Source organism: Balaenoptera borealis, assembly GCF_965194805.1.
Source record: "Balaenoptera borealis genome assembly, chromosome: 5".
Taxonomy (NCBI): Eukaryota; Metazoa; Chordata; class Mammalia; order Artiodactyla; family Balaenopteridae; genus Balaenoptera; species Balaenoptera borealis.
The window spans coordinates 141,363,113-141,387,178 of NC_138862.1; the positions used below are offsets into that span (position 1 = coordinate 141,363,113).

Below are 24,066 nucleotides of genomic sequence, written 5' to 3' on the forward strand. Positions count from 1 at the left end.
CCCTCCGCATATCCTCAAGTCCATTCTCTATGTCTGTGTCTTTATTCCTGTCCTCTCCCTAGGTTCATCAGAACTTTTTTTTTTTAGCTTCCATATATATGTGTTAGTGTACAGTATTTGCTTTTCTCTTTCTGACTTACTTCACTCTGTATGACAGATTCTAAGTCCATCCACCTCACTACAAATAACTCAATTTCGTTTCTTTTTATGGCTGAGTAATATTCCATTGTATATATGTGCCACATCTTCTGCATCCATTCATCTGTCAATAGACACCTAGGTTGCTTCCATGTCCTGGTTATTGTAAATAGAGCTGCAGTGAACACTGTGGTACATGACTCTTTCTGAATTATGGTTTTCTCAGGGTATATGCCCAGTAGTGGGATTGCTGGGTCATAAGGTAGTTCTATTTTTAGTTTTTTAAGGAACCTCCATACTGTTCTCCATAGTGGCTGTATCCATTTACATTCCCACCAACAGTGCAAGAGGGTTCCCTTTTCTCCACACCCTCTCCAGCATTTATTGTTTGTAGATTTTTTGATGATGGCCATTCTGAATGGTGTGAGGTTTGCATTTCTCTAATAATTAGTGATGTTGAGCATCCTTTCATGTGTTTCTTGGCAATCTGTATACCTTCTTTGGAGAAATGTCTATTTAGGTCTTCTGCCCATTTTTGGATTGGGTTGTTTGTTTTTATGTTATTGAGCTGCATGAGCTGCTTGTATATTTTGGAGAATAATCCTTTGTCAGTTGCTTCATTTGTTACTATTTTCTCCCATTCTGAGGGTTGTGTTTTCATCTTGTTTATGGTTTCCTTTGCTGTTTAAAAGCTTTTAAGTTTTATTAGGTCCCATTTGTTTATTTTTGTTTTTATTTCCATTTCTCTAGGAGGTGGGTCAAAAAGGATTTTGCTATGATTTATGTCATAGAGTGTTCTGCCTATGTTTTCCTCTAAGAGTTTTATAGTGTCTGCCCTTACATTTTGGTCTTTAATCAATTTTGAGTTTACTTTTGTATGCAGTATTAGGGAATGTTCTAATCTCATTCTTTTACATGTAGCTCTCCAGTTTTCCCAGCACCACTTATTGAAGAAGCTGTCTTTTCTCCATTGTATATTCTTGCCTCCTTTATCAAAAATAAGGTGACCATATGTGCATGGGTTTATCTCTGGGCTTTCTATCCTGTTCCATTGATCTATATTTCTATTTTTGTGCCAGTACCATACTGTCTTGATTACTGTAGCTTTGTAGTATAGTGTGAAGTCAGGGAGCCTGATTCTTCCATCTCTGTTGCCCTTTCTCAAGATTACACTGGCTATTCGGGATCTTTTGTGTTTCCATACAACTTGTGAAATTTTATGTTCTACTTCTGTGTAAAAGGTCATTGGTAGTTTGATAGGGATTGCATTGAATCTGTAGATTGCTTTGGGTAGTAGAGTCATTTTCACAATGTTGCTTCTTCCAGTCCAAGAACATTGTATATCTCTCCATCTGTTTGTATCCTCTTTAATTTCTTTCATCAGTGTCTTAGAGTTTTGTACATACAGGTCTTTTGTCTTCTTAGGTAGGTTTATTCCTAGGTATTTTGTTCTTTTTGTTGCAGTGGTAAATGGGAGTGTATCCTTAATTTCCCTTTCAGATTATTCGCTGTTAGTGAATAGGAATGCAACAGAATTCTGTGCATTAATTTTGTATCTTGCTACTTTACCAAAGTCATTGATTAGCTCTAGTAGTTTTCTGGTAGCATCTTTAGGATTCTCTATGTATAGTATCATGTCATCCACAAACAGTGACAGTTTTACTTCTTCTTTTTTGATTTAGATTCTTTTTATTTCTTTTTCTTCTCTGATTGCTATGGCTAAAACTTCCAAACTATGTTGAATAATAGCGGTGAGAGTGGGCAACCTTGTCTTGTTCCTGATCATAGAGGAAAGGGTTCAGTTTTTCAACGTTGAGAATGATGTTGGCTGTCGGTTTGTCATATATGTCTCTTATTATGTAGAGGTAGGTTCCCTCTGTGCCCACTTTCTGGGGAGTTTTTATCATAAATCGGTGTTGAATTTTGTTGAAAGCTTTTTCTGCATCTATTGAGAATATCATATGGTCTTTACCCTTCAATTTGTTAATATGGTGTATCACATTGATTGATTTATGTATATTGAAGAATCTTTGTATTCTGGGATAAACCCCACTTGATCATGGTGTATGATCCTTTCAGTGTGCTGTTGGATTCTGTTTGCTAGTATTATGTTTATGATTGCTGCATCTCTGTTCATCAGTGATATTGGCTTGTAGTTTTCTTTTTTTGTGACATTTTTGTCTGGTTTTGGTACCAGTATGATGGTGGCCTCATAGAATGAGTTTGGGACTGTTTGTCCCTCTGCTATATTTTGGAAGAATTTGAGAACGATTGGTGTTAGCTCTTCTCTAAATGTTTGATAGAATTCACCTGTGAAGCCATCTTGTACTGGGCATTTGTTTGCTGGAAGATTTTTAATCACAGTTTCAATTTCAGTGATTGTGATTGGTCTGTTCATATTTTCTATTTCTTCCTGGTTCAGTCTCAGAAGGTGGGACTTTTCCACAAATTTGTCCATTTCTTCCAGGTTGTCCATTTTATTGGCATATAGTTCCTTGTAGTAGTCTCTCATGATCCTTGGTATTACTGCAGTGTCAGTTGTTACTTTTCCTGTGTCATTTCTAATTCTTGATTTGAGTCTTCTCCCTTTTTTTCTTGATGAGTCTGGCTAATGGTTTATTAGCTTTGTTTATCTTCTCAGAGAACCAGATTTTAGCTTTATTGATATTTGCTATTGTTTCCTTCATTTCTTTTTCATTTATTTCTGATGTGATCTTTATGATTTCTTTCCTTCTGCAGACTTTGGGGTTTTTTGGTTCTTCTTTCTCCAATTGCTTTAGGTGTGAGGTTAGGTCATTTATTTGAGATTTTTCTTGTTTCTTGAGGTAGATTGTATTGCTATAAACCTCCCTCTTAGAACTGTTTTTGCAGCATCCCATAGGTTTTGGGTCATCATGTTTTCACTGTCAGTTGTTTCTAGGTATTTTTTGATTTCCTCTTTGGTTTCTTCAGTGATCTCTTTGTTATTTAGTAGCGTATTGTTTAGCCTCCATATGTTTGTATTTTTTACAGTTTTTTTTCCTGTAATTGATATCTATCTTATAGTATTGTGGTCAGAATAGATACTTGATATGATTTCAATTTTCTTAAATTTACCAAGGCTTGATTTGTGACCCAAGATATGATCTATCCTGGAGAATGCTCCATGAGCACTTGAGAAGAAAGTGTATTCTGTTGTTTTTGGATGGAATGTCTTATAAATATCAATTAAGTCCATCTGGTCTAATATGTCATTTAAAGCTCTGTATCCTTATTTATTTTCATTTTGGATCATCTATCCATTGATGAAAGTGGGGTGTTAAAGTCCCCTACTATTATTGTGTTTCTGTCGATTTCCCCTTTTATGGCTGTTAGCATTTGCCTTATGTATTAAGGTGCTCCTATGCTGGGTGCATAAATATTTCAATTGTTATATCTTCTTCTTGGATTGATCCCTTTATCACTATGTAGTGTCCTTCTTTGTCTCTTGTAATAGTCTTTATTTTAAAGACTATTTTCCCAGATATGAGTATTGCTACTCCAGCTTTCTTTTGATTTTCATTTACATGGCATATCTTTTTCCATCCTCTCACTTTCAGTCTGTATGTGTCCCTAGGTCTGAAATGGGTCTCTTGTAGACAGCATGTATACAGGTCATGCTTTTGTATCCATTCAGCCAATCTATGTCTTTTGGTTGGAACATTTAATCCATTTACATTTAAAGTAATTATTGATATGTACATTCATATTACCATTTTCTTAATTGTTTTGTTTTGTTTTTGCAGGTCTTCTTCTTCTCTTGTGTTTCCTGCCTAGAGCAGTTACTTTATCATTTGTTGTAAAGCTGGTTTGGTGGTGCTGAATTCTGTTAACTTTTGCTTGTCTGTAAAGGTTTTAATTTCTCCATCAAATCTGAATGAGATCCTTGCTGGGTAGAGTAACCTTGGTTTTTGGTTTTTCCCTTTCATCACTTTAAATATGTCCTGGCAATCCCTTCTGGCTTGCAGATTTTCTGCTTAAAAACAGCTGTTAACCTTATGGGGATTCCCTTGTATGTTATTTGTTGCTTTTCCGTTGCTGCTTTTAATATTTTTTTCTTTGTATTTAATTTTTGATAGTTTGATTAATATGTGTCTTGCGTGTTTCTCCTTGGATTTATCCTTATGGGACTCTCTGTACTTTCTGGACTTGATTGACTATTTCCTTTCTCATGTTAGGAAAGTTTTCGACTATAATCTCTTCAAATGTTTTCTCAGACTCTTTCTTTTTCTCTTCTTTTTCTGGGACCCCTATAATTCGAATGTTGGTGTGTTTAATATTATGTCAGAGGTCTCTGAGACTGTCCTTAATTCTTTTCATTCTTTTTCTTTATTCTGCTCTGCGGTAGTTATTTCCACTATTTTATCTTCCAGGTCATTTATCCATTCTTCTTCCTCAGTTATTTTGCTATTGATTCCTTCTAGAGTATTTTTAATTTCGTTTATTGTGTTGTTCATCATTGTTTGTTTGCTCTTCAGTTCTTCTATGTCCTTGTTAAATGTTTCTCTTATTTTTGCGATTTTAGATCATCTTTACTGTCATTTCTCTGAATTCTTTTTCAGGTAGACTGCCTATTTCCTCTTCATTTGTTTGGTCTGGTGGGTTTTTACCTTGCTCCTTTGTCTGCTGTGTGTTCCTCTGTCTTCTCATTTTGTTTAACTTACTGTGTTTGGTGTCTCCTTTTCACAGGCTGCAGGTTTGTAGTTCTCGTTATTTTTGGTGTCTGCCCCCAGTGGGTGAGGTTGGTTCAGTGGCTTCTGTAGGCTTCCTGGTGTAGGGAACTGGTGCCTATGTTCTGGTGGGTGGGGCTGGATCTTGTCCTTGGGGTGGGCAGAGCCACGTCCGCTGCTGCATTTTGTGGTGTTTGTGAACTTAGTATGACTTTAGGCAGCCTCTCTGCTAATGGGTGGGTTTGTGTTCCTGTCTTGCTAGTTGTTTGGCATGGGGCATCCAGCACTGGAGCTTGCTGGCCATTGTGTGGAGCTGCGTCTTATTGTTGAGACAGAGTTCTCTGGGAGAGCTCTCACTGATTGATATTACATGGGTCCAGGAGGGTTTTTTGTTCCAATATCCTGGACTAGGCTCTCCCACCTTGGAGTCTCAGGCCCGACTCCTGGCTGGAGCATCAACACCCTGTCAGACACATGGCTCAGAAGAAAAGGAAGGGAAAATAAAAACAAAAAAACCCGAATAGATAGAATCCTAAACCAAATGGTAATAAGAATACTAAACAGACAAAATCACACAAAGAAACATACACACACACTAATAAAAAGAAAACAAACAAACAAACAAGTAAAAAAAAAAAAGAACAGTCAGAATCTTAGGACAAATTGTAAAAGCAAACCTAAACAGACAAGATCACCCAAAGAAACATACATATACACACTCACAAAAAGAGAAAAAAGGCAAATATATATATATAATAAAAAATGAAAAAATAGTAAAATAAAATAAATAACATTAAAAAATAAATAAGAAGAATAGTAAAAAAATTAAAAAATTAAATTAAATTAATAAAAGGAAGAGAGCAGCCAAACCAATAAACCAATCCACCAATAATAACAAGCACTAAAAACTAAACTAAGATAAACATAAAACCAGAAACCAATCAGATGCAGAAAGCAAACCCCAGGTCTACAGTTGCTCCCAAAGCAGTTGGTCCCAAAGCAACTGCTTCAATTTTGGGAACCTTCATTGTCTAACCAGGTATTCTTCAAATACAGAGTTTTTCAAGTTGATTGTGGGGATTTAATCTGCTGCTCCTGAAACTGCATGGAGAAACTTCCCTTTTTCTTCTTTGTTCGCCCAGCTCCTGGTGTTCAGCTTTGGTTTGGCCCCGCCTTTGTGTGTAGTTCACCCTCAGGCTCCTGTTCCCCTCCCAGACAAGAGGCAGTTAAAGCAGAGGTTGATTAGGGCTCTCACGCTCACTCAAGCTGTGAAGGAGGGATACGGTAGTCATAACTGGAATGCAGAGTGAGCCTGAGGTGGAAGAGGCCAGCATGACATTGCAACAGCTTGAGGCACACTGTGTGTTCTCCTGGGGAAGTTGTCCCTAGGTCACAGAACCCTGGCAGTGGTGGGCTGCACAAGCTCCTGGAGCATTGCGGGTAGTGACCTGTACTTGCACACAGGATTCTTGGTGGCAGTGATGGCGGCATTAGCGGTTCATGCCCCACTCTGGCGTCCGAGCTGATAGCCCATCTCTGGAGCTCGCTTAGGTGGTGCTCTGCCTTCTGTGGGCACACGGAGTGGGAATCCCCTCTTCTTGTGCACCCCGAAACAAAGATTTCTTGCCTCTTTGGCAGGTCCAGACTTTTCCCCAGACTCCCTCCCAGCTAGCTGTGGCACACTAGCCCCCTTCAGGCTGTGTTCATGCAGCCAACCCAGTCCTCTCCCTGGGATATGACCTCCGAAGCCCAAGCCTCAGCTCTCAGCCCCCACCTGCCCCAGCAGGTGAGCAGACAAGCCTCACAGGCTGATGAGTGTTGGTCGGCACTGATCTTCTGTGGGGGAATCTCTCCACTTTGCCCTCTGCACCCCTGTTGCTGTGCTCTCCTCCGTGGCTCCGAAGTTCCCCCCACGCCACCCCCTGTCTCCACCAGTGAAGGAGCTTCCTAGTGTGTGGAAACTTTTCCTCCTTCACAGCTCCCTCCCAGAGGTGCGGGTCCCATCCCTATTCTTTTGTCCCTGTTTTTTCTTTTTTCTTTTGCCCTACCCAGGTACGTGGGGAGTTTCTTGCCTTTTGGGAAGTCTGAGGTGTTCTGCCAGCGTTCAATAGGAGTTCTGTAGGAGTTATTCCACATGTAGATGTATTTCTGTTGTATTTGTGGGGAGGGAGGTGATCTCCACATCTTACTCCTCCGCCATCTTGAAGGTCCTCCAACACATTTCTTTTGAGAAACAGTCATGAGACACATGTTCTGTGAGTCACTAAATGTCTTAGTTGGTACTTGGAACAATTGTGTTATATGGTTTTTCTGTACTTCTTGGAATGGTAAGATGTTACAAACAAGTAAAGTAGAACATGTAGTTTACAGACTTAATTTGTGCTAAGGATCCTCTTCCAAAGAGCCTTAAAATTTAAACTAAGAAGAAAAATATTTCCCAAATTAGATACATTGCCTATGGGTTATTTATGGATGAAAGAAAAATAAGCAACCATCTTTATTTCATGAACTAAGTGAATAATAAAGATGTAAATGAACAAATTTCCTGAAACCACCAGTAATGTTGCATTTACCTGGACAATTTTACAATTGTCAAAGAGAGAGGAGACAATGGCTATGGATGTTTCTAGAGCTGCTGAGGGAACTAGGGAGATTTCATCCCATAAAAATACCGCTAGTGACTTTCTTTTATTGAAACTGAAAAGTTCTTCTTAAAGAATTCCTGATTATTTGTTCACAGCTGCAAGTTTGAGTACAGGACCAGAGTCAGGATAGAATATGTTATATTTTACATTTCTCTGTCAATAAAATTGATAGCAGCTTCATTTCATATTGTGGAAACTGTTGGCATATGAGGAGATTTTACTGTATGATTTAAAACAGAAAACAGCATGATACGAGTGATATGAATTGTTCTGATTATTATTAGTATTTTAGGACTTTACTGGCACACCAAGGGCTATTCTTTGGGTCTGCAATTAAAATAAATAATAACATCAACACAAACAATCACCATTCAGCTATCAAAATGTAAAACACATGTAAAAAATTCCATCTCAATGGTCCAAGTCCACCTGGGGACATATATAACCTTTGATGAAAGGTTAATCAGCATGCTTTGGCAAGATGAAAAGAGCAAAGCCATTTACTGAACACGTGGGCTGAGAAGGTGGCACAAATTTGCAACCTGAGCATTTTGGCTTCTGCAGCTCATGCCATGTTCCCAACGTGAGGAGATGAAGCTGCTTTCCCCCAGTAGTTCCACCCCAGTGAAGCATTATGGTAGCTGAGTGATGAATCAGAGACCCCTGTCTGACTAGCAAGTCAATTTCTTTAATCTTTGGTTCCATTCTTCTTTTTCCTTTTTCTGTAAAAATCAAGCTAGCCATGTCCACTGTACCTCTTCAGTATTTGTGGTAATGCTCTTTTGAATATGAGGTATTATTGTTATCAAGTAAAACCTTACAAAACTTTTTGCCAGGCGGTGGATATTGGACAAAGCCCTGCTTGTATTCTCTAAGCTATGAGAATATAAGGGGAGAAAAATCACGTAAAATTTTTTCCCTTAAGCAGTTTTTTTTTTTTTTCCTTTTGGCTGGGTTACACAAATGTAGGGCAAACCATAGACTATTGTTTAAAATTTGGAAATATTATTCAATTTTTAAAAATGTTAATGCCAGAGTTTCCTGTCAGAAGTCTGGTTGTCAAAAACAAATACAGCCTCTAATTTGTGGTCACTAAATGAATTTGGATTAGGCTATTTTTAGATCTTGAGATTAAGGCTCAAATTGGCTTCTGTCAGTAAATAGCCATACTGTCATCACTCAATTCATTCGACAGGGTCTGTTTGTAGTTCTATTGTTAAGAATCAGCATTTAAAAATAGCCAAACTGAGAACTCTACTCATTATTTTGTAATAACCTATACGCGAAAATAATCTGAAAAAATATATAGATATATATGTATGTATAATTCATCACATTGTTGTATACCTGAAACTAACACAATATTGTAAATCAACTATACTTCAATAAAAAATAAAAACAATAAAAATTAAAATAGCCAAATCTCCAATTTTTGTGAGAGTTAACTATCTCATTATACATTGGTTAATACTAATTTTTCCTTTGATTGACCAGTATAAGGAGACAATTTAAAATTAATTGTAAAATTAGAGTAAATATTACTAGCAGAAATGCTTGTCTACAATTACATAAGGAAACTTCAGTTGAACTGACATAAGATTTAAACTTATAAAAGAAATTTTAAAAAATAGGACTAACAAATTTCCCAAGAAAAGCAATGTTCCCCTCACAGATTTAGAGAACAAACTTATGGTAACTGGTGGGGCGGGGGGCAGGAAGGGTGGGGAGGGATAGTTAGGGAGTTTGGGACTGACATATGTTTAAACTAGATGACCAACAAGGACCTACTGTATAGCACAGGGAAAGCTGCTCAATATTATATAACAACCTAAGTGGGAAAAGAATTTGGAAAAGGATATGTGTATATATATAACTGATTCACTTTGCTGTACACCTGAAACTAACACAACATTGTTAGTCTTCTATACTCCAATATAAAATAAAAATTAAAAAAAAAGAAAAGGAAAGCAATGTTCTCAGCATATAGCTGCATGTGTGTATAGGGCAATATTTCTTGAAACAATCCATCAAGTTTTTGTTTTTTTTTTTTTCAGGACAAAATTGAGTATCTAATATAGCTACATATGATGTTGCTTTGGCATCAGATCAGTTCCATTTCAAACAGTATGTAGGAGTATGAACACTGTAAATATAAGATGCATTTTAAAACAATTTTATTGAAATTTAGAGGAATTAGCCTTAGATTTTGGGACCAATTTGAAGAGGCAAATGACCTGCTTTTAGTAAATACCGCCTTTTTTGAAGCATATCTCTATAAAGTAATTTCATTATTATTCCTATTTTTTCCAGAAGGAAATCATCAAGATACTGAGTTGGCTCAGTTTCCTCATAGATAATTTGTGTTGAAGCTGGAAACCACTCTTTGTTCTGTGATGGTCAATCTTGTGCCCAGATCCCTTGGCCACAAGGCTTTTCCCCAATATCGAACACTTCCACACATGTTTCCATAATCCCTTTAAAAAAACAGATGGCATCCTGTGAAATTCTTTTTGACTATTTCATGAAAACTAAACTTTCTAGAACTTTGAGAACTTTATTTCTTTTCTTGCTCTAATAATATTAGCTCAGTCAACAAGAGACACAAAGCATTTGGTGGAGGGTCTTCACCCAGTATGAACCTCCTTTAGCCCTAGCGTCAGATGCTAAAATTATACAATAATGTATTTTAAACTGAGTTGACAAATATCCAATGATACCACATTATTATTTGTGGTTAATAAAATTCCATACCCTCTCACCATGGCTTAAAATCTCCATAACATCGTTTCTCAATGGATTCATGCCTCACAGATTTGGACAATCAAACAGCAGAGTAACTTTTTTTAAAAATGTGTTTGCTGGGAAAAAAATGCAATCTGGGCCTCCAATAAAGGATTCTCTTTTTGCCAGTTTTTTTAGCCTTGTTTTACTATGTCCTGCACACTACCTGGATTGGAAGATCTGATTAGGGTTCAACTCCTATAGCCAAAATCAGTAGCTTTTATGAAATGATACAAAGTGGTAGCAGAAGAGCCTCGCTAGAGAGCATAGTACCTTGATATTATATCTGCTTTTCAGCCTCTCCAATGCCCTAAAATTGTTAGGATTCCCAAGTGTGAAGTTAGAGTTCCTGTTCTTAAAAGTAAAATCAACCTACTCACTAAAAAAAAAAATTTTTTTTGAAAAATCATAACAGGTAAAAGAGGTAATAAGGCTCATATTTTACAAAAATACATGTATCTCTATCTCTATCCATATCCATATAGATATAGATGTAGTGACTTACGACCTATCCACTGTACAAGTATTTATGTTTAGTTATAATTTTGTTCACAAATCATTTTAGCTCTACTCTTTGGAAATTCCTGTTAGAGCTGACTTGTCAGTCATGAAGAGAACATGACCTCATTCTCTATTGACCCCATTCTCAACTGGGTCATCTATATTAATCGTCAGATTTGACTACAAATTTTGACAATTTCTAGAGTCAACCATCTAGGAAGGATGGCTTTCCATCACTGAGAAAAGGGGAAAGAAGATGACCAGGTTCAAGGCAATTCTTGGTCCTTTCACATCTGAGCATTGATGACACAACCAGAGAATTCTTTAAACTCTGTGACTCTTTGGAACCTGTATGGACTTCTAATCAAGTAGCACATAGGTAGGAGGTTTTCCCAGTGTAGAACCTGTCTTTCATCACCATTCGTAATTCTGGTAAGCTATAAGTCCATTTCTGGAAGTAACAACCATGTAGGCCACATGAGGATGATATATCAACATATCCATCTTTCACTGGAAGCTCTGATACCCATCTCAGGACAAGGAAGTAGGCAATGGAGACTTGCCATACTTGCCATACACATGATCCATTTCACTTCTTGATAGTAACTGTTGTCGTTATTGAAGATACCATACAAAGACCAGAAAAGATGCTCCAGAAATAAATCTGCTCTCTTAATGAAAACCAGCAGCAATCAGTTTGTAAAACATTCACCGTCAGGACAAAGTCCAACAAAATTCTTGCTATATCAATAACAAGAGGGCATAACTGATATCCTTTGGCTGTGGAGGAAGTGGTCTGAGTAAGGTGGTCATTAGCTAAAACACATGCAAACCCAGGACTGGATTAGTAATGGCTCAGGTGGGGTCCCTTTCTATTGAAGGGAGATTACACACCAAAAAGAATGAGGATAAGACATTCAAATACCTGTTGCTCCCTTCACACCCACACTGTCAATAGTCTCTTGCTTTTATATGGGTTGGTTTCATTTAGAATTCACAGTAAGCCCCCCTACATATGAATCTTCAAGTTATGAACTTTCAAAGATGCAAACGTGTGTTTGCATGTCCAATCACGTAAGTTAGTTCACGTGTCTGGCGTACACTGTCATGTGTGTACCTCCTCTACAAGTGGTTGTGCCTTTGTGTACTTTACTGTACAGTACTGTATAGAGTACAGTAGTACAGTATCTTTGTTTCAAGCCCAGGATGTCTGGAAGCAAGCATATTATTTGTGTGAAAAGTATTATAAGCCCATTGCAGTACAGTACTATATAGCCGATTGTGTTTGTTGGGTACCTAGGCTAACTTTGTAGGACTTATGAACAAACTGGACTTACGAACGTGCTCTCGGAATGCAACAGGTCCATATGTAGGGGACTTAGTGTATTACGTTTTGGACTGAGGAAACAGGTGTGGTATATCCTAAACGACTTTGTTATAAATCCAATGTGAATTAGCAACTCCTCTGATAACTGTTGGTGAGGTCTACATCTGACTAATCAGATGAATGACTTACTACCTTGTGATGTATCCTCAAGAGGGAAAAGAATACAGAACACTTTTCTGAGCAAATGCAAATATTTGCGTAGCTGTATGGTTCACTACAAGAAAGCACTTCTGTGAGGGTGAGAAAAGTGGTTTTTTTAATGCAAAAATAGGTAACCAGTTTAGCCTTTACTCACTCTCACCCACACTGCTGATGAAGAAAGTAAGGACAAAGCATTCGTTGACTATTTAAATGTTACCCTGCTAGGCAGGGACAAAGTCTACAATAGGCTCTGATTTCTTTCAGGCTCATTGTTTTCCTCACCACTTTAAGATGCTTTCCTGTGTACAAAGAGACGTTAATACAATGTCATCCATGCTAATGTACAGAAAGGTAGTTTAGTTCTATAGATCAATTCAGATTTGAAGGAAGAGGTCTCTATATCAGAGTCATTTTTTAGCTTTACGATCTGATTTCTTCAGGAAAGTTGAAACATTCCATGGGTGTGGAGACAAATATATTAATTTAAGCTATTAATTGTAAGTGAAATTTAATGCCCATCTCTACTGTGGAGTGGTTCTGTACCTTAAAAACATACATGAGCACATCCACAATAAACTCTGAATAATCCTTTTTTAAAACCTTTTCATTTTTACTCCTTTGTGTTGTGATTTCCTGCTCTTTTAATTTCCAAATGAGTATAAATGCTCTCTTGGCTAAATAGTTCCTTGGCAGCAAAATATGTAGCACCTTTCAAAAGACCAAATTATATCTCTGATGATAACGGTAATGAATTATTGCAAGAGATGAACGGAAACGCAACGGTACCTGAAGATTGCATCATTTGAAATGGGTCAGTGATGATATAAATTGCCCAAAGCCAACTGTGTACACAACTGTGCTTAGGTGTACACAACAACCACTCTTCAAAGTTCAGGACCAGTGAGAGGAGCGATTTGTCACTTGTAATCACCTGTTTTCTTGGAAGAGAAATACAGTGCCTTCCCAAAGACTGTTTCCTGTTGTCTGGGTAATCTGGATGAGGTGCAAGAATGCTTTTTCCAGAGGCATTTGACTCTTGCAATGCATTTATATTTGTTGCAAATGAAATCGGAGATGCTTTATCTATCCCTTCCCTGCCATGGGTATGATGCATGGGAAGGAACGTATAACCATAAAGTCAGACTCCCCTCAGGGATGTTCAGAGCACCACTGCTGATCAATCGGAATTACTGATCTGTATTCATGAAAAGAAGTTCCCTAAGGGAAAGGATAGAGCTTTATAGCAGTCTGAACAATGGTAGATATGGATCTGGTGTTAATAAATACATGGAATGTTGGGAACCAATTCACAGAGAATCCACCATAAGTTCCATGTTTAGGCTTCATCCTTTATTAGGTAGTGAGTAAAAGACAACTGATGATTACAACTGCAATTTTAGAGACCATTTAAACAAAAATGGTTCCATAATGAAGTGAGGCAGAAGGGGTTTAGGTATTTCTGAGGTTTCTCCTACGGCTGATGGAGAAAATATGGCTGATTTGTTTGTTTCCCAGCAAATCATTAAAGTTAGTAACGCCTTGTGATCCAGGACTCTTGTATCCCACAGGCCCTGACTTCTAGTGGACTGGCTCTTTCACTTTGTTGAAAATGGGGAAGAACAGCAAAAGTACATCATAGTAATATTTCATCAATTGACACTAAGTTCTCCAACAGAAAGAGAGGTTTTTAGAGGTGTAAAAGTTGTTGGATAGGGATTCAGGCTGTCATAGTGAATGATGAAAATATTCGACAAAGCAGAAAGAGGAAACTGAAGTTCAAAACTGTCAGAAGCTGGTCACACAGGATATAGACAGCCCCAAACAACAGAATTCATGAGCTAACTCTCTCCCTGGCTGAACTAGCAGGGTCTGAGGGTGGAAAAAGGAAACACTTACTAACACCAGAAAGTAGAGATACTGGCAAATGCAATATCACCAGATACTTTCAAAAACAAATTTCAATTCTAACCAACATGTTCAGGCAGAAGATGTATGGTTTGAAATTCCTCTTACCAAAGACTGATGGAATACTTTTTCTTTTCTTTTCCTTCCTTTCTTCCTCCTTTCCTTCCTTTTTTCTTTTGGTTGGTTGTTTAACAAAAGTTCTATAAAGTCAACTGCTTTAAAGATATATTTATATGACAAATGTCTTTAGCTAGATGGTGGAGAAGAACTCCAAAGACCATGTTTAATGTTGAGCACCAAGCACGTTATGGGTGTTTCTTAAATATAAAATGACAAATACTAAATACCCATCTCTCAAATCGTTTCACCTTGAGTCTTTAGACCTCTCAAAAGTCTACTACAGTTTAGATAAGAGCAGTTTCAGGAAGGCCATACCCAGCCTTTCCCTATATTTTTAAATAGTCTTTACAAAACCTTTCAAAAATATTTTTTTTTCTCTAAACCTAAATCTGGTAGGGTGGATTTGTACATGTTTTCATTGTTCTAAGTTTGAGTGTCATTATTCTTATTAATGCAACAGACTGGCTGCATCAACCCCACCATAATGATAGGTATATGTTAGCTTTCTATGGGAAAAAGCAAATAGCCTTTATCACAAATGAAAGGCACAGCTATTTTTATGCCATTTGTTACCAACTTAATGATAACATGTAACACGGGATGGTTATATAATTATTTTATATAGATTTTCTTTTTATAAGTTATTCTCTTAATCTTTCTAACATATATACAATATACATATATTTATATATACCCCTGAAAAATCTTGCTTTAAAGGTAAAACATCAACTCCTTTCAGCCTTATGGTGAATATTGAAGGCTGTCAGTGTTTCACAACTCCACTAGAGAAATGATGGTCAAATGCATCTTACCAGTATTTTTTTAACTCTACATCCTTGGTCTGAAATTAATGCAGATTCATTTTTCTTGTTTTACTAATATTTAAATATATATTAATTGTTTATATCATGTCAGTAGGAAATCTAAAAAAACAACAAAACTCCCCACAACAATAGCTAATGTCTGTCATCATAGTCAAAGCAGAAACCTGTGCCGAAGAGACAACCCTACTGGTATGATATAAAGGGGATATTGCAGAGATGCAATATTCTTTGTTTTTATTGGATATGCACTAACATGAAAAATCTTTACTTTGCATTATCATGCTAGGTTAGGTTCATCCATTATCCTTGAAACAGAATAGTTGTACTGATTTCTTTCTGAACACCCATGATGCATGGGTTTACCTGTTTTCAGATATAGGTGCTTTACAAACACTTCCTATTTCCAGCAACACTGTTCCAGGGTGAGGGAAAAGTACTTTGTAAGAAGCCATTTTTATTAATCTCTCCCACCTCTATGCTTAGCCCTGTTCTTTTATTCTGAACTTAAAGTCATCTCCAAGCTGGGTAAGATGGGAGAATGTGAACCAGGGACCTTCCCCACACCATCCGGTGGTGTTTAGTTTTTGACTGCTTACAGGCATGAAATAGTTGTTCGTTCTACCTTTTGCAATTCTTGAACACCTAGTGGCATAGATTGAGACACAGCACTATTGTTTTTACAAGACATCTACCGTATCTACTTTTGTTGGGATAAATACCCAGGAATTGCTGTCATAGCAAGAGGAACAGCACGGGTACTACTATTCACAGTGTTGCTTTTGTTTTTTTGTGTTTTTTTCTTTTTCTTTTTTTTTTTTTTGTATTATTTTAATCTACAGAGTAAATTATTATATATACATTGGAACCAGTTAATGCCCTTAGACAATGTATAGTTGTCTCATAAAGCAGGAAAGACAATGCAGGGGGAAACAAGTGCCCAAAAGCACAGTCACAAAGGCTTCAGAAGTTCTAGATACCACTACAAGTCAATGCTGGAGATCACTTCTAAAACACTCAATGTTCAAGAGGAATGCTTTAATTTGGAGAAAATACCACCCCTCCATCCCACCCCTAAACCTCCCTCCTTTTTTTTTTTTTTTTAATAATCTTTTCAATTCACTATCAAAAGTCCTGGCTCTTCAGATATACTTTAAACTATAAATAAACACTGCATAGTTCTCTTTTTGTTTTGTGTTTTTTGAAAAATTATTGCAGTACAGTTACTCCCATTTGGAATTCAGTAAGGAGCAAACAGCACAGGAGTGTGGGCGGTCCGAATGGGTCCAGGAGCTGGCCGCAGGAGGGCTGGAGGGACTGCAGAAGTCTGGAACAGGGTGGCTGCTGGAGCAGTTCGGAGGCTGAAGGGGGAATTCACTGCCACAGCCGCAGCGGCCGCTGCAGCTGCCAGAGGGTTTGGTAGAATTCGTGGAGCCAATGGCTTTGAAGGTTCTTTTGAAAATACTAATTTTACCTGCAAGGGAGGGGGGAAAAAAAAAAAGAGTAGATGAACAGAAGTCTTAAGAGTCTACAATGAGAATCCAAAAGGGTGAGCAGCTTTTAAAATACAGCAGTCAACAACTACAAAGATAAACTCACACCTGGGAACTGATGATAAAAATCACGCAAAGTGGGAAACCTATATTCAGTATCCTGAGATAAACCAAAATGGAAAAGAACACGAAAAAGACTATATATATATATGTATAACTGAATCACTTTGCTGTACAGCAGAAATTAACACACCATTGTAAATCAACTGTATTTCAATAAAATAAATTTTAAAAAATAATGCAAAGTGTAGAACATCTTTCCTTTTGGAAAAATTGGAAGAGCCCGGAAAACGGCTTGACCTAGGATGTTACAAAGTCCTCCAGGAAAGTCCTTTATTTTATTTTATTTTTTTCACATCTTTATTGGAGTATAATTGCTTTACAATGGTGTGTTACTTTCTGCTTTATAACAAAGTGAATCAGTTATACATGTTCATATGTCCCCATATCTCTTCCCTCTTGCATCTCCCTGCCTCCTACCCTCCCTATCCCACCCCTCTAGGTGGTCACAGATCACCGAGCTGATCTCCCTGTGCTCTGAGGCTGCTTCCCACTAGTTATCTATTTTACGTTTGGTAGTGTATATATGTCCATGCCCCTCTCTCACTTTGTCCCAACTTACCCTTCCCCCTCCCCTATACTCAAGTCCGTTCTCTAGTAGGTCTGCATCTTTATTCCCAACTTGCCACTAGGTCCATCATGACCTTTTTTTTTTTTTAGATCCCATATATATGTGTTAGCATACGGTATTTGTTTTTCTCTTTCTGACTTACTTCACTCTCTATGACAGACTCTAGGTCCATCCACCTCACTACAAATAACTCAATTTAATTTCTTTTTATGGCTGAGTAATATTCCATTGTATATATGTGCCACATCTTCTTTATCCATTCACCTGTCAATGGACATTTAGGTTGCTTCCATGTCCTGGCTATTGTAAATAGAGCTGCAAGGAACATTGTGGTACATGACTCTTTTTGAATTATGGTTTTCTCAAGGTATATGCCCAGTAGTGGGATTGCTGGGTCATATAGTAGTTTTATTTTTAATTTTTTAAGGAACCTCCATACTGTTCTCCATAGTGGCTGTATCAATTTACATTCCCACCAACAGTGCAAGAGGGTTCCCTTTTCTCCACACCCTCTCCAGCATTTATTGTTTGTAGATTTTTTGATGATGGCCATTCTGAATGGTGTGAGGTGATATCTCATTGTAGTTTTGATTTGCATTTCTCTAATGATTAATGATGTTGAGCATTCTTTCATGTGTTTGTTGGCAATCTGTATATCTTCTTTGGAGAAATGTCTATTTAGTTCTTCTGCCCATTTTTGGATTGGGTTGGTTTTTTTTTTTTTGATATTGAGCTGCATGAGCTGCTTGTAAGTTTTGGAGAATAATCCTTTGTTAGTTGCTTCATTTGTTACTATTTTCTCCCATTCTGAGGGTTGTCTTTTCGTTTTGTTTATGGTTTCCTTTGCTGTGCAAAAGCTTTTAAGTTTCATTAGGTCCCATTTGTATATTTTTGTTTTTATTTCCATTTCTCTAGGAGGTGGGACAAAAGGATCTTGCTGTGATTTATGTCATCGTGTTCTGCCTATGTTTTCCTCTAAGAGTTTGATAGTGTCTGGCCTTACATTTAGGTCTTTCATCCATTTTCAGTTTATTTTTGTGTATGGTTTTAGGGAGTGTTCTAATTTCATTCTTTTACATGTAGCTGTCCAGTTTTCCCAGCATGACTTATTGAAGAGGCTGTCTTTTCTCCACTGTATATTCTAGCCTCCTTTATCAAAGATAAGGTGACCATATGTGTGTGGGTTTATCTCTGGGCCTTCTATCCTGTTCCATTGATCTATATTTCTGTTTTTGTGCTAGTACCATACTGTCTTGATTTCTGTAGCTTTGTTGTATAATCTGAAGTCAGGGAGCCTGATTGCTCCAGCTCCGTTTTTCTTTCTCAAATTGCTTTGGCTATTCGGGGTCTTTTGTGTTTCAATACAAATTGTGAAATTTTTTGCTCTAGTTCTGTGAAAAATGCCAGTGGTAGTTTGATAGGGATTGCATTGAATCTGTAGATTGCTTTGGGTAGTAGAGTCATTTTCACAATGTTGATTCTTCCAATCCAAGGACATGGTATATCTCTCCATCTATTTGTATCATCTTTAATTTCTTTCATCAGCGTCTTATAATTTTCTGCATACAGGTCTTTTGTCTCCTTAAGTAGGTTTATTCCTAGATATTTTATTCTTTTTGTTGCAATGGTAAATTGGAGTGTTTTCTTAATTTCACTTTCAGATTTTTCATCATTAGTGTATAGGAATGCAAGAGATTTCTGTGCATTCATTTTGTATCCTGCTACTTTACCAAATTCATTGATTAGTTCTAGTAGTTTTCTGCTAGCATCTTTGGAATTCTTTATGTATAGTATCATGTCATCTGCACAGAGTGACAGCTTTACTTCTTCTTTTCCGATTTGGATTCCTTTTATTTCTTTTTCTTCACTGATTGCTGTGGCTAAAACTTTCAAAACTATGTTGAATAATAGCGGTGAGAGTGGGCAACCTTGTATGTTCCTGATCTTAGTGGAAATGGTTTCAGTTATTCACCATTGAGAATGATGTTGGCTGTGGGTTTGTCATATATGGCCTTTATTATGTTGAGGAAAGTTCCCTTTATGCCTACTTTCTGCAGGGCTTTTATCATAAATGGGTGTTGAATTTTGTCAAAAGCTTTCTCTGCATCTATTGAGATGATCATATGGTTTTTCTCCTTCAATTTGTTAATATGGTGTATCACATTGATTGATTTGCATATATTGAAGAATCCTTGCATACCTGGGATAAACCCCACTTGATCATGGTGTATGATCCTTTTAATGTGCTGTTGGATTCTGTCTGCTAGTATTTTGTTGAGGATTTTTGCATCTATGTTCATCAGTGATATTGGCCTGTAGTTTTCTTTCTTTGTGACATCTTTGTCTGGTTTTGGTATCAGGGTGATGGTGGCCTTGTAGAATGAGTTTGGGAGTGTTCCTCTGTCTGCTATATTTAGGAAGAGTTTGAGAAGGATAGGTGTTAGCTCTTCTCTAAATGTTTGACAGAATTCGCCTGTGAAGCCATCTGGTCCTGGGCTTTTGTTTGTTGGAAGATTTTTAATCACAGTTTCAATTTCAGTGCTTGTGATTGGTCTGTTCATATTTTCTATTTCTTCCTGGTTCAGTCTTGGAAGGTTGTGCATTTCTACGAATTTGTCCATTTCTTCCAGGTTGTCCATTTTATTGGCATATAGTTGGTTGTAGTAATCTCTCATGATCCTTTGTATTTCTGCTGTGTCAATGGTTACTTCTCCTTTTTTCATTTCTAATTCTATTGATTTCAGTCTTCTCCTTTTTTCTCTTGAAAAGTCTGGCTAATGGGTTATCATTTTTGTTTATCTTCTCAAAGAACCAGCTTTTAGATTTATTGATATTTGCTATAGTTTCCTTCAGTTCTTTTTCATTTATGTCTGATCTGATCTTTATGATACCTTTCCTTCTGCTAACTTTGGGGTTTTTCTGTTCTTCTTTCTCTAATTGCTTTAGGTGTAAGGTTAGGTTGTTTATTTGAGATATTTCTTGTTTCTTAAGGTAGGATTGTATTGCTATAAACTTCCCTCTTAGAACTGCTTTTGCTGCATCCCATACGTTTTGGGTCGTCGTGTTTCATTGCCATTTGTTTCTAGGTATTTTTTGATTTCCTCTTTGATTTCTTCAGTGATCTCTTGGTTATTAAGTAGTGTATTGTGTAGCCTCCATGTGTTTTTATTTTTTACAGTTTTTTTCCTGTAATTGATATCTAGTCTTATAGCATTGTGGTCGGAAAAGATACTTGATCCGATTTCAATTTTCTTAAATTTACCAAGGCTTGATTCCTGACCCAAGATATGATCTATGCTGGAGAATGTTCCATGAGCACTTGAGAAGAAAGTGTATTCTGTTGTTTTGGGATGGAATATCCTATAAATATCAATTAAGTTCATCTTGTTTAATGTATCATTTAAAGCTTGTGTTTCCTTATTTATTTTCATTTTGGATGATCTGTCCAATGGTGAAAATGGGGTGTTAAAGTTCCCTACTATGATTGTGTTACTGTCGATTTCCCCTTTTATGGCTCTTAGTATTTGCCTTATGTACTGAGGTGCTCCTATGTTGGGTGCATAAATATTTACAATTGTTATATCTTCTTCTTGGATTCATCCCTTGATCATTATGTAGTGTCCTTCTTTGTCTCTCGTAATAGCTTTTGTTTTAAAGTCTATTTTGTGTGATATGAGAAGTGCTACTCCATCTTTCTTTTGATTTCCATCTGCATGGAATATCTTTTTCCATCCCCTCACTTTCAGTCTGTATGTGTCCTTAGGTCTGAGGTGGGTCTCTTGTAGACAGCATATATACGGGTCTTTTTTTTGTATCCATTCAGCCAGTCTGTGTCTTTTGGTTGGAGCATTTAATCCATTTACATTTAAGGTAATTATTGATATGTATGTTCCTATTACCATTTTGTTAATTGTTTTGGGTTTGTTATTGTAGGTCTTTTCCTTCTCTTCTTTTTCCTGCCTAGAGAAGTTCCTTTAGCATTTGTTGAAAAGGCGGTTTGGTGATGCTGAATTCTCTTAGCTTTGCTCGTCTGTAAAGGTTTTAATTTCTCCATCAAATCTGCATGAGATCCTTGCTGGGCAGAGTAACCTTGGTTGTAGGTTTTTCCCTTTCATCACTTTAAATATGTCTTGCCACTCCCTTCTGGCTTGAAGAATTTCTGCTGAAAGATCAGCTGTTCACCTTATGGGGATTCCCTTTGTGTTATTTGTTGTTTTTCCCTTGCTGCTTTTAATATTTTTTCTTTGTATTTAATTTTTCATAGTTTGATTAATATGTGTCTTGGCATGTTTCTCCTTGGATTTATCCTGTATGGGACTCTCTTTGCTTCCTGGACTTTATTAACTATTTCCTTTCCCATATTAGGGACGTTTTCAACTATAATCTCTTCAAATATTTTCTCAGTCACTTTCTTTTTATCTTCTTCTTCTGGGACCCCTATAATTCGAATGTTGGTGTGTTTAATGTTGTCCCAGAGGTCTCTGTGACTGTCCTCAATTCTTATCATTTTTTTTTCTGTATTCTGCTCTGCAGTAGTTATTTCCACTATTTTATCTTCCAGGTCAGTTATCCGTTCTTCTGCCTCAGTTATTCTGCTATTGATCCCTTCTAGAGAATTTTTAATTTCATTTATTGTGTTGTTCAACACTGTTTGTTTGCTCTTTAGTTCTTCTAGGTCCTTGTTAAACGTTTCTTGTATTTTCTCCATTCTATTTCCAAGATTTTGGATCATCTTTACTATCATTATTCTGAATTCTTTTTCAGGTAGACTGCCTATTTCCTCTTCATTTGTTAGGTCTGGTGGGTTTTAGCCTTGCTCCTTCTTCTGCTGTATGTTTCTCTGTCTTCTCATTTTGCTTAACTTACTGTGTGTGTAGTCTCCTTTTTGCAGGCTGCAGGTTCGTAGTTCCTGTTGTTTTTGGTGTCTGTCCCCAGTGGATAAGTTTGGTTCAGTGGGTTGTGTAGGCTTCCTGGTGGAGGGGACTAGGGCCTGTGTTCTGGTGGATGAGGCTGGATCTTGTCTTTCTGGTGGGCAGGTCCATGTCTGGTGGTGTGTTTTGGGGTGTCTGTGGCTTTTTTATGATTTTATACAGCCTCTCTGCTAATGGATGGGGCTGTGTTCTTGTCTTGCTAGTTGTTTGGCATAGGGTGTCCAGCACTGTAGCTTGCTAGTCGTTGAGTGGAGCTGGGAGGTCTTTTGTGGACCAGTGTCCTGAACTTGGCTCTCCCACCTCAGAGGTACAGCCCTGATGCCTGGCTGGAGCACCAAGAGCCTGTCATCCACATGGTCATGTGGCTGTAGGTAGGAGGCCTCAGTTTATTGCTACATGGATCTCTCCTTAGGGCTGCTTGAGTGTCCTCATGACATAGCAGCTGGCTTACCCCAAGATGAGTGATCTGGCCCACGGTCTCCAGGACTGTCGCAGCTTTGGCTGCTGGGGCCCCTCCAGAGCCGGCAGCCTCAGTGAGGCCACTCTCCCTTCAGGCTCCAGGGCAGTTTAGTGATGGCGGAGGGAAGAGACCCCGAGCCAGGAGTTCCAGCTCTCTATTTTATTTTTTGTGATAAATATACCTCATGAGGAAAGTATTCATCTTGAGAAAAAACAGGGAATTTTTTACTGCACTCTTTACACACATTTTAACTAGCAGGGTATAGACATTTTTAAAGAGAGATTAATTAATGCTGTCAGCTACTATTAGACTATGCAAGTATGTCAAGTGAGTAGCATAGTAAGGTGTGTGAGTACCAATCAAGAGACGTAAAAATAACGAAATTCCACTTTCAATAAAGAAGCAAAGAAAACTTATCTTCCCAAAAAATTTGACGTGTTTTGCTTTCATTGGTAGGAACATTCTCTCAAACCTACTATATAAAATCAGTTCATTCTCTGACTAGTAGCATTAGTAAGATGGCTGTTCTCAGGAAGGGAATGGTCCCATTTATGGAAATAGTAACAGTGACAGGTAAGCAGGAGGTTTGGAAGCTAACATTAACACAATTTGACTTCTCTGTTTATTTAAGAACCATTCACTTGATTGTTGAAAGCTGCATCTACACAGGTCAGAAATCGCACTCAGGTTATGACTAGTGGTGCTGAAACATCAGCTCCATGCAGAATTCACAGCCACTCAATGCAGCTAAAATTGATTCTATGCAAGAGAGTAAAATGACTTCATTTGCATAATAATGGGTGATGCTACTAAATTAATTGGGTCAACTCATTCTGAGGTCTCATAATGGATGACTGCAGTTTTCCTTTAACTGTATTTTCATGTGTCAGCAGCACACAGTAGCATTGATTATTAATAAGATCTATTTTGAAGAAAACAGATTTCAAAATGCATAATTCAGCACACACTGTAGATCAATTGTTCTTCATCTTAATTTTTTTATGCACACAGTTATAGTTTATTACAGCTAAACGATGCAGAGCCCTGGGTCTCTTAGATGTAAGCTATGGTCATTTCAACCAGAACAAAAGCATATGCTTATAAATATTAGCTTAAGATGTCAGGAGGTTTACAGACTTCCCCTAAAATCCTACAAAAATTCTAGGTCAGGACATCAGTACTAATATGTTTACTAATCTAAAACAAGAGGGCATGTCTCAGGAAATATTTCCCAGGCCTTAGATAGTGTCCTTAGGTGAATAATTTTTAAAAAGGAGCCATGCCTTTGAGAGTGTGTTATTCAAAAGGCAAAATTGTTGAGGGAATCAACAATACTGGTGCTTTGTCTCCTGAAGACCTTAAAA

At 37.4% G+C, this 24,066-nt stretch overlaps 1 protein-coding gene across 4 annotated transcripts in view; it reads right to left on the bottom strand.

Moving 5' to 3' along the window:
- Positions 1-13,620: 13,620 nt before the first annotated feature.
- Positions 13,621-24,066, bottom strand: part of ZNF385D (zinc finger protein 385D) — a 924,724-nt gene continuing 914,278 nt past the window's right edge. For all 4 annotated transcript variants that reach the window (XM_082392762.1, XM_082392761.1, XM_082392763.1 and 1 more), the window contains one exon: positions 13,621-16,601. In XM_082392762.1, the coding sequence (XP_082248888.1) occupies positions 16,368-16,601 (234 nt within the window). In that variant the 3' untranslated portion in view covers positions 13,621-16,367. The remainder of the gene's footprint in view (positions 16,602-24,066) is intronic.